Source organism: Gavialis gangeticus, unplaced genomic scaffold, assembly GCF_001723915.1.
Source record: "Gavialis gangeticus isolate Ggan-Ray unplaced genomic scaffold, GavGan_comp1, whole genome shotgun sequence".
NCBI lineage: Eukaryota > Metazoa > Chordata > Crocodylia > Gavialidae > Gavialis > Gavialis gangeticus.
Genome location: NW_017729001.1, coordinates 11,951,573 through 11,963,383, shown reverse-complemented (window position 1 = coordinate 11,963,383; position 11,811 = coordinate 11,951,573). Strand labels below are relative to the sequence as shown.

Here is an 11,811-nt window from a genome sequence, read left to right as displayed (position 1 = left end):
CAACCCCAGCCAGGTTATTGCCCACTCCACTTTCTCACCATCTAACTCCAGCCAGTCCCTGCTTTCCTCAACCCCCATCATTGGATCAAGCCTGTATTGCTAAGCTACTCCATGCAAGCTTCAGCCTTTGTATTTGACCACAGAGAACTAGGTGGGTGGGAAGAGCTGAGCATTTTTTAATAACTTTTTTTATCTTTACAACTTGGCTAAGCATTATACAGATGTCAGTCCTCAGTGACTGATATCAGAAATGAACTCTGGAAACATTTTTCTATATGTTTTTATTGGGAGATTCTTGTTTCTTTCATACGGTAAATTGACACCCTGCCACTTAACTGCCTGTTGTTGTCCTTCAGCAGTAGCTGAAATTCAGGGATTAGATTTTAGCTGGCTGATGAAATTTGAGCAGCAGGGAAACTAGTAGAAGCCTTCATTATGACCTCAATAAATGGAAGCATTTGTAGGTCAGGCATCCAGATAGCTCACTTTAATTTTTTTTAAATAAGCGTTATTGGCTACCTACAACAACTAATGGATTAGGGTTAAAATTGATAATTACATATTAGTAAGAAGGTGGTTGGACTTGTCTGTATGTAGGTGTCTTATCAGTTATCACATCAGCTTGTGGTGTATATCTTTCCTAGGAGATGGGAATGATGTGGGTTCTGAGCCTTTCTTACATTTTTTAAACAAAAATTGGCTTTAAATATTACATGCAGATGTGACCAACTGTTTTTCACTTCCTAGCAAAACCTTGAAAGCCACCTGATGTCTCCTTCTGAGATCCCAAACCAGCCTCTATCAAAGAATATTCTGCAGGTATTTTTCAAACTTCCAGGTGAATTTAAATATGCAAATACAGCCACCACTAAGAGTAAAAGCGAATTCCAGAATTGGACTTTCTGGTGTATTTGGGGCTTGTAATGGATATTAGCATCATACGTGATTCATTCACATTCAAAGAAAGTGTATGGGAGAAACAAATTGCTGTACAGAGTTCTCTAGGAACTTTGAGGGGAAAAATACCTACCCAGTAGAACTCTTAATAAGCAAATATTAATACTTAAGTAACCCTTCTTAGTAAAGGGAAAACTTGGTGAGACTGTTCTAAACTTGGTCCAGGTCTTTAGATGCCTTTTTAAAAGGAAAACTGATGAAGAAAGCTTTGCATTTGAAAGTGTGTCTAACTTGATCCCAATAACATAGTTCTTCCAGTAGAAGATGCCACCCTAAGAAATCTGTGCTGTTTTTTAAATGCAAGTAGCTTATGCCCCTGTTGTCTTGTGTTGCTGGATAGTAACTTAGGAAACTACTATAGTCTGCAGTGTCTAAAAAGATTGTTTATTATGTCCTTAAGTTTGTTTAAAGGGGTTATCTGAACCAGCTCTTCATTGCTTCTTCTAAGGCTCTTCTGGGTCCACCTATTGCCAGACCTTCATCCAATGTTTTAAGTGGCCTGATAGGTGGCTTGGAACCAGCACCATCTTTACTGGGACAAAGAGCACCTTCTCCTCCTATTTCACAGGTTTTTCCCACTAGAGCTGCTTCTGCAGACTATCTGCGTCACAGGATTCCTTCACCAATTGGTAAGTGAGACAAGGTATAAAATGTGCAATTTCTTTGTAGAGCAGTAGAGACCTGTTTCTTGTGAAACCAGAGTTTTAAAGAACAGTTGAGTTGACACTAATTCAGCATTTGATGGATGATGACTAACTTAAGATCCACTTCTTCAGGTATCTATATAATTTAGCAATGTGAAGTTTAAAATATCAGTGAAGATAAGGTACTTGCAGCTAAAGTTTGAACTTGTATGGGAAAGTGGTTTAATGCAAACTGCTAATCTTAATTTAAACCAAGGTATCTTGTCTTTTTACAGTAAACTTGAGCTGTCCAATATGCTTTTCTACACTGTAGATATGACAAGTCTCATCTTTCCTTTTTGAAGGTGAATATCTACTACGGATTTAAAAGTCCATACCCAGCTTGACCAGGGTGCATCATGATTTAATGCTGCAAGTTGAGGAGCAACTTTTTAAATGTAATAACACTGCAAACCAAGCTGCTCATCCACTATGAATAAGCAGTACTAGTTATTCTTTAGGCATTAGTTGCTCTGCATTGCCAAAACGGCAGAAGCTTGTAGCTCACTCCACAGGGAAGCAGAGCAGGATGCCTTGATTCTGAACAGGTCTTACTAAACAAGTGGTGCTGAGAAGATCCTCAGTCATTTAATTTGGAAAAGAGAAGATGTGGGGGGTGGGGAGGCAGAGGAGAAGAAATTAGATTAGTCGACAGGTAACTAGTCTATCAACCTCCATATACCCAAAGATTAGACTATTCTGTGGCTGCGGGGGATGGGACAAACTTCTTAAGGTGCAGCAACAGAACTTAACTTGAGGCTGGATATTGGGAAGAATTATTTCACTATAAAGGTGGTTAAGCACTGAGAAGATTCTACAGCCTCTGTCCTTGGAAGCTTAACAACAGGTTATTTGGGCACTTGCCTAAGTTTTACATGAGTGATCCTGCCTTGAGCAAGGGATCAGACTTGATGACTTCCGAGGTTTATTCCAGCCCTACTTACTTAAAATTCTCTCTGTTTTTTTCCTAAAAGTCCCTGGTAGGTACCTTTCAAAGGAAAGTAATAGTTTGGCAGCTGAAATCGGTGGAGGACACAAAGCTGTCTTACTTTGTAGGTGTCAAGTTGTTTGTAACTTCCCTGTAGGTTTTGGACCTGGTTCTCAGCAGTTGCTTGGTGATCCATTTCAGGGGATGCGGAAATCTATGAGCCCAGTTGCTGCACAGGTTAGATCAAGTGGTTTCTTTATTCAAGAAGCATTTATCTGCTGTCTTTGCAATCTCTTGCCAGACTTAACTAAGCTTTGTGGGATTGCATAGGGATGGAGTAAGTGTTGAATTTTTCCATATTGGAAGACAAATGAAGATGTCCATATGTATACTATAAATGCTGTGCTTATCTCTTCTTATTGATTTTTTTTTGTTTTGTTTTGTTTTTTTTTTGGTTGGATCATAGTACTTGGTGCTCTGTTCTTATGAGGCTTTTCCATAGTCTTGGGGAAACTCTATAACAGTCCATGTAGATCCATGATTGTTGGCCTTCTTAGAATCTTACACCCCTCCACAACTTTTTGAATTTAGTGGTACCACATTTAATTTTTTTAAATTTTATTACTGTGGGGAGAGGGGTTGTTTGGCTCTTTCTTGTTTTTCAGTTTTAAAAACCAATTCTTAAGCTGGAAAGAACATACATAAATAATAGTTATTAATACAGTATTCTATAATACTTTAGCTAATGCCAGTCTGGTGGTACCCCAGTTGACAGTCACTGCTTTTAAAAAGATAGATTATGGCTCCTGTTGTCGCTACACTGTCACTGGGGTCTGAACACCCCAAATCTTTAATGTACTTATCCCTGGAGAAGTTATGAGGCATGGGCTAAAGTCAGATTCCATCTCACTCTGAAAATGCTGAATGGCATATAAGGGCTTAAATGTGAAGTCTGGAAATCTTGAATTTTAATACAAAATAAAATTCTCTAGGAGTGAGGACTTTGCGTGGAAAAGATTGAAAATGTAAATCACAAGCTTCCCCATCTTAAAAACTGCTCCTTTTTAGCACACTACCTAAAAAGGGAGGGGAGAAGCAGAGTGCAAAGGAAAATTTTAAGTGAAGGGGCAGCTCTGTAAAATGAAGGAAAGGGGAGTCTCTCCCTGTAGGATGGAGATTCCATAGCAAGGACCCAACCACCTGCAAAGACAAATTGCTGGCTGGCATGGTGTAGTGTGGTACAGCACAGCCCAGTAGCAGCTTCCTCCAGCTTGCCCCAGGCCCTAATTGCAAACTCCCTCCTGGAGTGGGGCCTCCCACATATCCTTCAGAGCTCCTCCCCTTCCACCCACTTTTTTTACTTCCCTTTCCTGTAACAGGCTACAGCTCAGAGTTGAAAGGCAGATGCTGCCTCTTGGTCTTAAGAGAGCTGATTCCTGTCCCCAAACACTTCCAGGTCTAATCCTGTTGGCATGTCCTGGCAACAGAGGTGCGACTAGATAGTTCAGTCTACAAGCAGTGCAGCACCCCTGAAAGCATGTTGAGCACCCCAAGGTGCTGTGGCTGCCTGGCTGAGAATTGCAATATGGACAAATTGGAGATATTAACTTGGTGACATATCTAATGATCAGACTATCTTAAAGCAGGTGTCAAAATGTTTTCCTGCTAGCTTGCTTTTAAATGTTTCAAGGGAATAATACAAGAATTGGCATAGAAAATGCAGGGTTTCTGATTCTGCATCTCCTGCTTGGCTTCAGATGAGTCCACTGGAGTTGCAACAAGCTGCATTAGAAGGACTAGCACTACCACATGATCTGGCCATGCAGGCAGCAAACTTCTACCAGCCTGGTTTTGGCAAACCACAAATGGACAAAAGCAGAGATGGCTACAGGAACAGGTGAGAATAAACTGTTTTTACAGTTGATGAAATACAGTACTTCATAGAGCAAGCTATTAATCACTTCTGGGCACATTTCCTTTTAGTTGGAGACCTTTTTGTTGTTCATTACCCTCCTCTAGAATACAAGTACAAATGAATAGAGGTTGTAAAGAAACATTCTAGACGCTATTACCAGGAATAGTAGTTCTGTTGACTATGAAAATAAATGTTAAGAGAATTAAAATGCTCTGCCTAACAGTTTTAGGATTTCAGCATTTGGAGTCATTGGAGAGGTAGTCCAACTAAATCATTCACACACAAACTTTAGTAATAGTGATCTCTGACCTCCTCCTAATTAACAAATTGGTCTTGGTCCTAGTGTGAAATATATCTCTAGCCAGGTAAAACCGTTCTCTACCTGTAGCCTTGGTATGTACAGTTTCACAGCGCTGTCCTTGCAAGTCCATTTATCTGGCACAAGACACAAATATGTAGTTAAACCCTGTAAGGAAAGGGCAGTAAGCCTTTCTGCTATTCTTCCTATAAGGACTGTACTCCAGAGGAGTGCAGTAAATGTAGACGCATCTATTCTGCTTAGCTGATGTACTGTGTGGTGCTGTACTAAGATGCTGTTCATGTGATTCTACTAAACCAGAAGTAGTGTAGCTGCTCTAGTGTAGTGCTGTGCTTGTACCAAGAATCTCTGCTTTGCAGCAAGGGCACAACTAACTGGTCAAGTTCTGCAGGAGGGCAGAGACCTCATCTTCCCAAGCCTTACATGGCTGACAACTCCAGTATTTCCATAAAGAACACTGCACAAAAGTAAAAATAGAAATAAGAATAGGTCTTACAGCCATCTAATGAACATGACTGGTATGCTTCCAGACTCTTCAGCTGTTAAGAGTCCTAATCTGACTAAACAGGTTTTAAACTAAATCTTCTTGGCTTAAGCTAATGATAAATTGACCTGGTGTTCTACACTTGAGCTGAGTAACTTGAATGTTGCTTCCCCAAACTGATGCGAGTGCCATGCGCTGAGACCTGCGAAAGTTGGCATAGAAAAGGTGAAAAGCAGGTTGCTACCTTTAGTCTCTAACTTTGTCTCTGTAGGCAGCAGCGAGTGACTAAATCTCCTGCACCAGGCCACAGAGGGAATGCATCATCTCCGGCCCCTTCTGCATCCATCACCAGCATGGTGAGTGTTTTTAGATCAAGAGCACATGCTCAAATTTGTGTAATGTGGAGAAGAGGATTTAAAGTTAAAACAGTGCACTAACATGTCGTTTTCCAAAAGTCACAAATACTAAATGGGCTGTAAAACAAATGAAGATCCAGCTGTTTTGGCTAGGAAGCTAGTTACTGGTGCATCTAGTGGTCAAGAAAAATATGGTCTTCAAGAACCAGCAGTTCTAGTTTCTTAATCTCATTGGATTGACTCCTAGATTTACAGAAAAAAAAAGTTTTCAGCCTTCTGATTTTTTTTTTTTTTGTATCTTTTTGGGGGGGTAGAGACTGCCCACAAAGGCCTCTGTTTTCATAAGTGGCTTTTTAATGTAATTTTGAGATTTGGCTTTCTTTTTTAGAAAGTTCATTAGATAACCTTAATGTAAACCATGTTAAATAGTGAAATTACTAGCCACCCCTGAAAATTTCTGACTCTGAAAATGTCAGACAAGTTTTAATACTGTAAACTCATGTAAGACTAATTGGTCACGAGATTACCTTAATCTGCTTTTCAGTATATTCTTCAGTCAATCACTTGACATGTATAAAGAAATATCTTCTCTGAGCTGAAGAGCATGCTTTCCTTACCAGTCTCCAGAGGGTTTGCTGGTCTGTGGCTAAGAACAAGCAGACTAGTTAGCAGCTGGACATGTCATCTACAGCAGACATATAAGGCTGCTTGCAGACTTAAGTAAACCACTTTTTTTTTACTTGGAGAAATGCAAAACTCTAGAATTCTTGGTTCAGAGATGATACCTCTTTTTATTAGACCAACTAACAAATGACAGAAAAAATTGTCTTTCTGCAAGCTTTCAGGCACACATGCCCTTCCTCACACATGCTTTACTTAGCATGCTCCCACACGGAGCCCAGTATATGCCTAGAAGCAGCAATACATTAATTGGACCCAGCTTGCCCAACATCTGCATAGATCAGGCACTTTAGTGGGGCTTTTTGGGGTACTTTTTTATCTAATAGCTGATTAAATCAGTTTTGGATAAGAGCATCAAAAAGCCCACTGAAGTGCCTGATCTATACTTTGACTCAGCTCTGCAGCATCTGTACCGCACTACTGCCTCTAGTAGAATGTGGGTTTTTAATGTCTGCAAGCAGCCTAAATGTTTCCTAATGAGTTTGTCTAAGTTGGAGGAGCTGTCAGGCAAGAGGAGGGAGCGCTGGTTGGTTCCAGTGAAGAGTAAGGGAGGGAGTATTTGTTTGCTCCTTTAAAAAACAAAAAAACAAAAACAAACAAACAAAACCAGATACCTAAAACAGTGAATCTAAGACTTCACTTTAATCACTGTTTCCTGCAGCTTTCTCCATCCTTTACACCTACCTCAGTGATTCGTAAGATGTATGAAAGCAAGGAAAAAAGCAAAGAAGAACCAGTTTCTGGGAAACTGAAAGCTGGTGATAGTAAAGATGAAGGTCAGAGGACAAATGAAGGTATTGTAATAGTTGTTCAAGAAGTTCACCAATGCACAAGGCTTACTGTTCTCAGTGGTGGTAGATGACAGAACAAGGAACAACAGTTTCATGTTGTAGCAAGGAAAGTTTAGGTTGCATACTGGGGGGGAAAATTCTCACTGGAAGGCCAGTAAAATGCACTGGAACAGGTTACCCAGAGAGGCTGTGGAACCTCCTTCCTTGGAGACTTTTTTAAGACCCAGCTAGACAGCCTTGGCTGGAATGATCTAGCTGGGGATGGTCCTGCTTTTGAGCAGGGGGTTGGACTAGATGACCTCCTGAGGTCCCTTCTGATTCTAATGAATTGTTCAGACCAAAACCTGTTGATTTGCTATTCCTTGACTTGTTTGCTGTTCTTTAGGACATGCTTGATCAGAGAAATTGAAACTACAAAAGTATATTTTAAACTTCCTCTAGCTTCTGAGAAACAAAACTGCTATGCATCTTCAACCCCCCTCTCACCTAAGCTTCAGGTTCTTTTAAAAACAGTGTAATGGTGTTGACTAGGTACTCTTCAGTATGCTCTGGAAATCTACATACTGAAGATAGCATAAGCAGAAAATCCTGTCCACAGGTCTACAAAGCATTATAAATCTATAGAGCCAAAAATTAGGTTGGTTCATTAAGAGTAACAATATTGGAAATACTTCCCCCACCAACTTCCCATTTTGAGGGAAGCTCTTGCAAATCAAAGTGCATGGCAGTCCTCCTGTGGTGTTTTAGCTAATCTCTTCTAAAGATGCTTAAGAGGCTAAGGACCCTCTATCTTAACAAATGAAGAACCATCTTGGCTAGAAGGATGTTTTTAGTGAAGATGAAATAAAACTATTGAGGCAACAGTAGAAGGAAATCTTGGTAGAGATTCCCCAACTATATTTTGCACCATCTTTTCTAAAGCAGGTAACATTTCCTCTTCCTCAGATTGCCTCATACTTGATTACTTCTTCTAATGTTATTTCTGGCTAACTAAAATAGCTGTAAATTCCCACATACACCATATAGACTTCAGGATGCTTCCAGTTGCATATAGAAACCCATTTTATAATCAAGCAAGTCATAGGAAGTCCAACTAAAATTCCTTGTTTTGAATCTAAAATTGAACAGAGGGCTGAAGAAATAATCTAAAGCTAAAATTGACAGCGTTCAATTGAAAGCAGTTGCCTCATAGTTTGCATGCGGGCCCAACTTATTCCAGCAATTATGCAAATGACTTCTAGGCATGAAATCAAAGGTGAAGGCCACATGTAACCCTAGAACAAAAGGTACATATTTTAGCCCAGGCAGGTGGCTAATTGGAATGGAACACATTGGAATCTGAGATTTTGGAGGAACCTACATTTGAGGGTTGTTGCTGATTTGTGGCTTGGATTTAAAAAATCTAGTTTTCAAATTGTTTGTTTATTGGAATCATGCAGAAAACCTTTCTCTTCAAGGAATGATCCTTTCTTGTCACTGCTGTCTTCACTTTTTTGTGTGTTAATGCTCATTTTTCTTCCTTGCAAGGCTTCCAGGTTGACTCCTTTTAATCTTTTATTTCTTCCAGATAGATCTAGCAAGTACTAGATTAGACTTAAATCTTTGTAAACCCTGTCTCCAGCTGTATTGGATTAAGTCCTGTTCTGTTCTGACTACAGATAACCTACTATGTAGCTCTGTGGAGAATGCAGACCAAGAAATCTTGCCCACGTTGGGTACCAAACTACCTGCACTGCAGCGCTCTGCATGTTCCACACCTCTTACTCAAACAAACCGTTGCATGAAAGAACAAGACTACAGGCCTAAATCAGCGGGCAGAAAGACTCCTACAATGGCGTCCCCAGTTCCAGGGGCTCCTTTCCTCCGTCCTGTTCACCAGGTACCCCTTGTCCCCCATGTACCACTTGTGCGACCTGCTCATCAACTGCATCCCGGATTGGTTCAAAGGATGCTGGCGCAGGGTGTTCATCCACATCTTTCTCTGCTGCAAGCAGGTAATCTTCCTTGTACCATTGTATGCATCTGCTAGGGGAAAACTTGTTTCTTCCTAAAACCCTAATACTAGGTACAGATAAAGAACTGTGTTTTCTATAAAAGAACTAGCCCATTTGTGGTTGTGTTTAATAGTCTTTACATAAAGGTACTGGAAAGAGATGCTTTACATGTAAAGTCTCTTAACCTTGCATTTCTGATGAGAAAAATTAAGCTTTCTCCTTTTTTTGTCTGGTCAATAGGTATGATTCCACCTGGAGTGGACTTGTCTCACTTGCAGGGATTATCTGGTCCCATCTTGGGTCAGCCTTTTTATCCAGTACCAACAGCTGGCCATCACCTGCTAAACCCACGGTCTGGGACACCTCTACAGCTTGCAATGATGCAACAGCAACTGCAGCGATCAGGTAGGCTAAGTAGAACCCAAAGGCTACTATAGGAATTCTTATGTTCTGTTAGCATGATAATACTAATTGCATCTGCACACTAACTAATTACTTTCAAGCCATACAAGGAATTGAGTTGGAGTAGGGCTGGAAGGAACCTCCAGAGGTCATCTAGATTCTAGTCCAACCCCCTACCTGAGGCAGGATCATTCCATAGGACCCATAATTTAAACCATCAAGTACATCCTAGTTTCCATGGAATTTTCCCAAAAAATTCTGTCTGCAATTGATTTCTTAATTATGGTATAATTAGACTAATGGAATAACTCTTTTAGCGGAACAGAAAGCTCTCTGCCCTTCATGGGAGTTATTGTTCACTACCACCCATTTAGGCTAAACAGCTCTTCCCTCTTTAGAGGGTAAGACCTTGGCTAACCCACATCTTGTTAATTTACCTTTTGATGCAAAGATAATCATGCTACCAGTCTTCCAGTGGAAGTCTGAAGCAACAGTGCCTTCCTGAACTGGGAAAATACTGTTATCTCTTTTTGCCAAACCACCTGAACAAAATTGTGACCCTGTGGGAGTGCACACATGCAAAATCCAATCTGCATAGTAGCCATGTGGTCATATAAATTTTGTTTTAATAATTGAGGACATCCTCCTCCTGTTAACTCTCTTGACATTTTCTGTACTGTATAGGCTCTGGAGCACAGGGATCAGCTGTTGGTGTGCAAACCACCCCCCAAAATGTGCCATCTCGGACTGGACTGCCTCATGGACACTCACAGCATGACCACCGCACCAACCAGAGAAGTAGTTCCCCTATTGGCCTTGCAAAATGGTTTGGGTCAGATGTTTTGCAGCAGCCTCTCCCTTCTATGCCATCCAAAGTCATCAGCGTAGATGAACTGGAATACCGGCAGTGAACTCCAAGAGGATATTTGCTTGTTTAGAGTGGATAAAAATGCCTAGTCAGGATCTCTTGCATTTCACCTAGGTTGTTTTGGGTTTTTGTGGGGCTCTTTATTTTTGGCACTGTGTGCAGAATTTCTTTTCAAGAGACTAAAGCACATGGCACCTGTCCTGGTCTCCATGTCTGCATCGGGACTAAAGGATCTAATAGGGCTTAAAGTGAAGCCTGAAGCAATGTGGATGCAAGACAGACAGTTTAATCCTGGAAGTCTCTTCCTTTTGACTTTTTTTTTTCTTTTTTGTAAGATATGTGAATGAAATGCTGAAATCCTCTTATCTAGAGGTAGCAGCTAAGGGTTCCTCCTACAGAAAAATGTATAGACTTTGTGTATAGACTTGTATAAACAATCTTTTGTATATACACTTAGGATAGCTTTTTTTTTTTCTGACCCTATACAGCTGTACATAAGAGTAGAGCAGTTGAGCTTTAGTTGTGCCTCCTGGTTTGGATCTTTCTCCATTGTACATGTGGGACTTTGTTTGTTTAAGATTTAAAATTGCATATCCTAAGTGTGCGAGTGAACAGGATAAAGTTGCTTTGCCTTTTCTTGCTGCTCATCTCCTTCCAGAAGTCTCCCTTCTCCAGCTCATCCCCCTGTCATCTACTGTGCACCCAGTGTAGCTAAAGGTGTTGAAGTAAAAGCCCACATCTTGTTCCTTGTACAACAGATCTGACTCCCTGTTGCTCTTTTCCCCTTCTCATTAAAGGAGGGAGCAGTTAACTTCATAACTGCTTTATAGATGGGCCTGGCATGGAGATCAGAGTAAGCTAGTCCTTACAGTCTACAGTCTGACTGCTGTCTGCTGCTCCATAATTGGCTAGAACAGATGTATCTTGTAGCAGCTATAATGTTTGCACACAGTTGTCATGATGCCTACAGCAGGGCTGGTGCTGGTCCCTATTTAGCTGAGGTATTATTTTTGGTTTTTTTGTTTAATTTGACTTACTCCAACATTTAAAGGTTGACAAAATAGAGCCTTTCAATTCTTACCCTTCCAGTATTTTGGCCAGTTACAGTAACTTGTTCCATAATACCTCCAGTTATATTTCTGGAGGGGAATTCTGCACTCTCTTGCACCTAGCATGCATCAATTTATGCAGTTACTGTAACAATGATTTTTTTTCTTTTCTGTGCGTGTGGGGGGGGTTGGGTTTTTTTTTTAAGGGAGAGCTAGTTCTGTGATCTTATACTTAGGGATTTTTTTAATACTGTGTTCCTCTTTTTTCTTTTTTAAGCCTATGCTTCACTTTCCTGAGCAATTTAAGCATTCTCCATATTTCTACTGCATGGTTCCTCACTTTTTCACTTGTGTTGAGTCCAGTATTAGTCATGTCTTGTTTTA

The 11,811-nt window shown here is 40.5% G+C and overlaps 1 protein-coding gene across 2 annotated transcripts in view; it reads left to right on the top strand.

Annotated features, from left to right (window-relative positions):
- EIF4ENIF1 (eukaryotic translation initiation factor 4E nuclear import factor 1) overlaps positions 1 to 10,876 on the top strand; it is a 43,728-nt gene extending 32,852 nt beyond the window's left edge. Inside the window, exons 11-19 of one of the 2 annotated variants that reach the window (XM_019506825.1) lie at positions 748 to 819; positions 1,526 to 1,586; positions 2,726 to 2,805; positions 4,326 to 4,465; positions 5,558 to 5,642; positions 6,985 to 7,117; positions 8,773 to 9,108; positions 9,349 to 9,513; positions 10,195 to 10,876. In XM_019506825.1, coding sequence (XP_019362370.1) covers positions 748 to 819; positions 1,526 to 1,586; positions 2,726 to 2,805; positions 4,326 to 4,465; positions 5,558 to 5,642; positions 6,985 to 7,117; positions 8,773 to 9,108; positions 9,349 to 9,513; positions 10,195 to 10,421 — 1,299 coding nt within the window. In that variant the 3' untranslated portion in view covers positions 10,422 to 10,876. Of the gene's footprint in view, positions 1 to 747; positions 820 to 1,405; positions 1,587 to 2,725; positions 2,806 to 4,325; positions 4,466 to 5,557; positions 5,643 to 6,984; positions 7,118 to 8,772; positions 9,109 to 9,348; positions 9,514 to 10,194 lie in introns of both variants that reach the window. The other variant, XM_019506824.1, reaches the window with a different exon arrangement.
- The last annotated feature ends 935 nt before the right edge of the window (positions 10,877 to 11,811 follow it).